The 1,152-nt window shown below is 43.7% G+C and overlaps 1 protein-coding gene across 2 annotated transcripts in view; it reads right to left on the reverse strand.

The window, feature by feature from the left end:
* Positions 1–212: 212 nt before the first annotated feature.
* The window catches only part of MAGED1 (MAGE family member D1), a 52,891-nt gene continuing 51,951 nt past the window's right edge, over positions 213–1,152 (reverse strand). For both annotated transcript variants that reach the window (XM_006915859.3, XM_006915858.3), the window contains exons 12-13: positions 627–1,012; positions 213–422 (exon numbers count right to left, since the gene is read on the reverse strand). In XM_006915859.3, coding sequence (XP_006915921.1) covers positions 635–1,012 — 378 coding nt within the window. In that variant the 3' untranslated portion in view covers positions 213–422; positions 627–634. The remainder of the gene's footprint in view (positions 423–626; positions 1,013–1,152) is intronic.

A 1,152-nucleotide genomic window follows, 5' to 3' on the forward strand; every position in this document is an offset into this window, starting at 1 on the left:
TTAAATGACATTTAGAAACCATATTAGTTCTTGGACCTCATTAACACTCATGTTTACCAATTGCTCCTTTATTTCCCAATCCATTTAGCCAATCAACCCCCTCTTCCGCCTGTTAAAAGATGATTTATCCCTCAGGCTAGAACTGAGGTCGTCTCTCCCATACAGACATGTTGATCTCTCCCCGAACATAGGGAAAAATGGGAGCACATCTATTTCACTTTGCAGTTTCAATGTTTATTTCTGATACCAAAACTTGACAGCACACGAGGGGAAAAAAGCAACAGACAAGGAACATCAAATAAATTTATCTTGCATGCCACTTTCAGTCAATAGGATGTGGCTCTCTAGATAGCGGCGTTTAGAAGGACTCCGAGGCTTCAGCCTCACTCAGGGGAAGGACTATTGCAACTGAATAGCAATATCTGTGAACATAAGAAATAAAAAAATTAAAGATCTATATATATGAAATAGTAATAAATATAAATACTAAACAGTGCTTCCCTATACTATTCTCATCTCCCCGCCATAGGTTTCCTATGACTCCCAGCTTGTGCACATAAATACATTCACACATACCCTACATCTCCCAATGACCCAAGTTGCCCAAACCAAAGTGATATACCTACCCAACATCTCACTCAACCCAGAAGAAACCAATGGCACCAAAGTTGGCAGCAAAGTTGGCAGTGGCTGTACCACCAGGGCCAATAATGGGGCCAGTAAAGGTCTGAGGAAATCTGGAGCGGGCATTCTGGTGGTATCTGGCCCAGAAGGTAAATGGGATTCGGGACCAAGGATCTCCAAAATCTCCTTCTTCATCCCAGGTCAGCAGCTCAAACTCAATGTCATCCCAGCTCCAGGGCCCAGATACGGCTTCATCTCCAATCCCCATGCGGGTTCTCGCCTCAGCCCGGGCCTCAGCCTCAGCCGCAGCAGCATCCAGAGCATCCAAGGCCTCATCTGCGGCCTCCATGAACTGTGCAGTCCAGTCGCGAGGGTCTCTCTTCTGAACCTGAGATAAGGAATAGAAAATAAAACAAAACCCGTAATAGTATTAGTTAATATTTACGAAGCACCTACAATGTATTTAACACCCTATTTTGTGCTACTGTTTGCTTAATAACATCAAATACCATTAGTAATGCAGCTTCT

Source organism: Pteropus alecto, unplaced genomic scaffold (assembly GCF_000325575.1).
Source record: "Pteropus alecto unplaced genomic scaffold, ASM32557v1 scaffold36, whole genome shotgun sequence".
Taxonomy (NCBI): domain Eukaryota; kingdom Metazoa; phylum Chordata; class Mammalia; order Chiroptera; family Pteropodidae; genus Pteropus; species Pteropus alecto.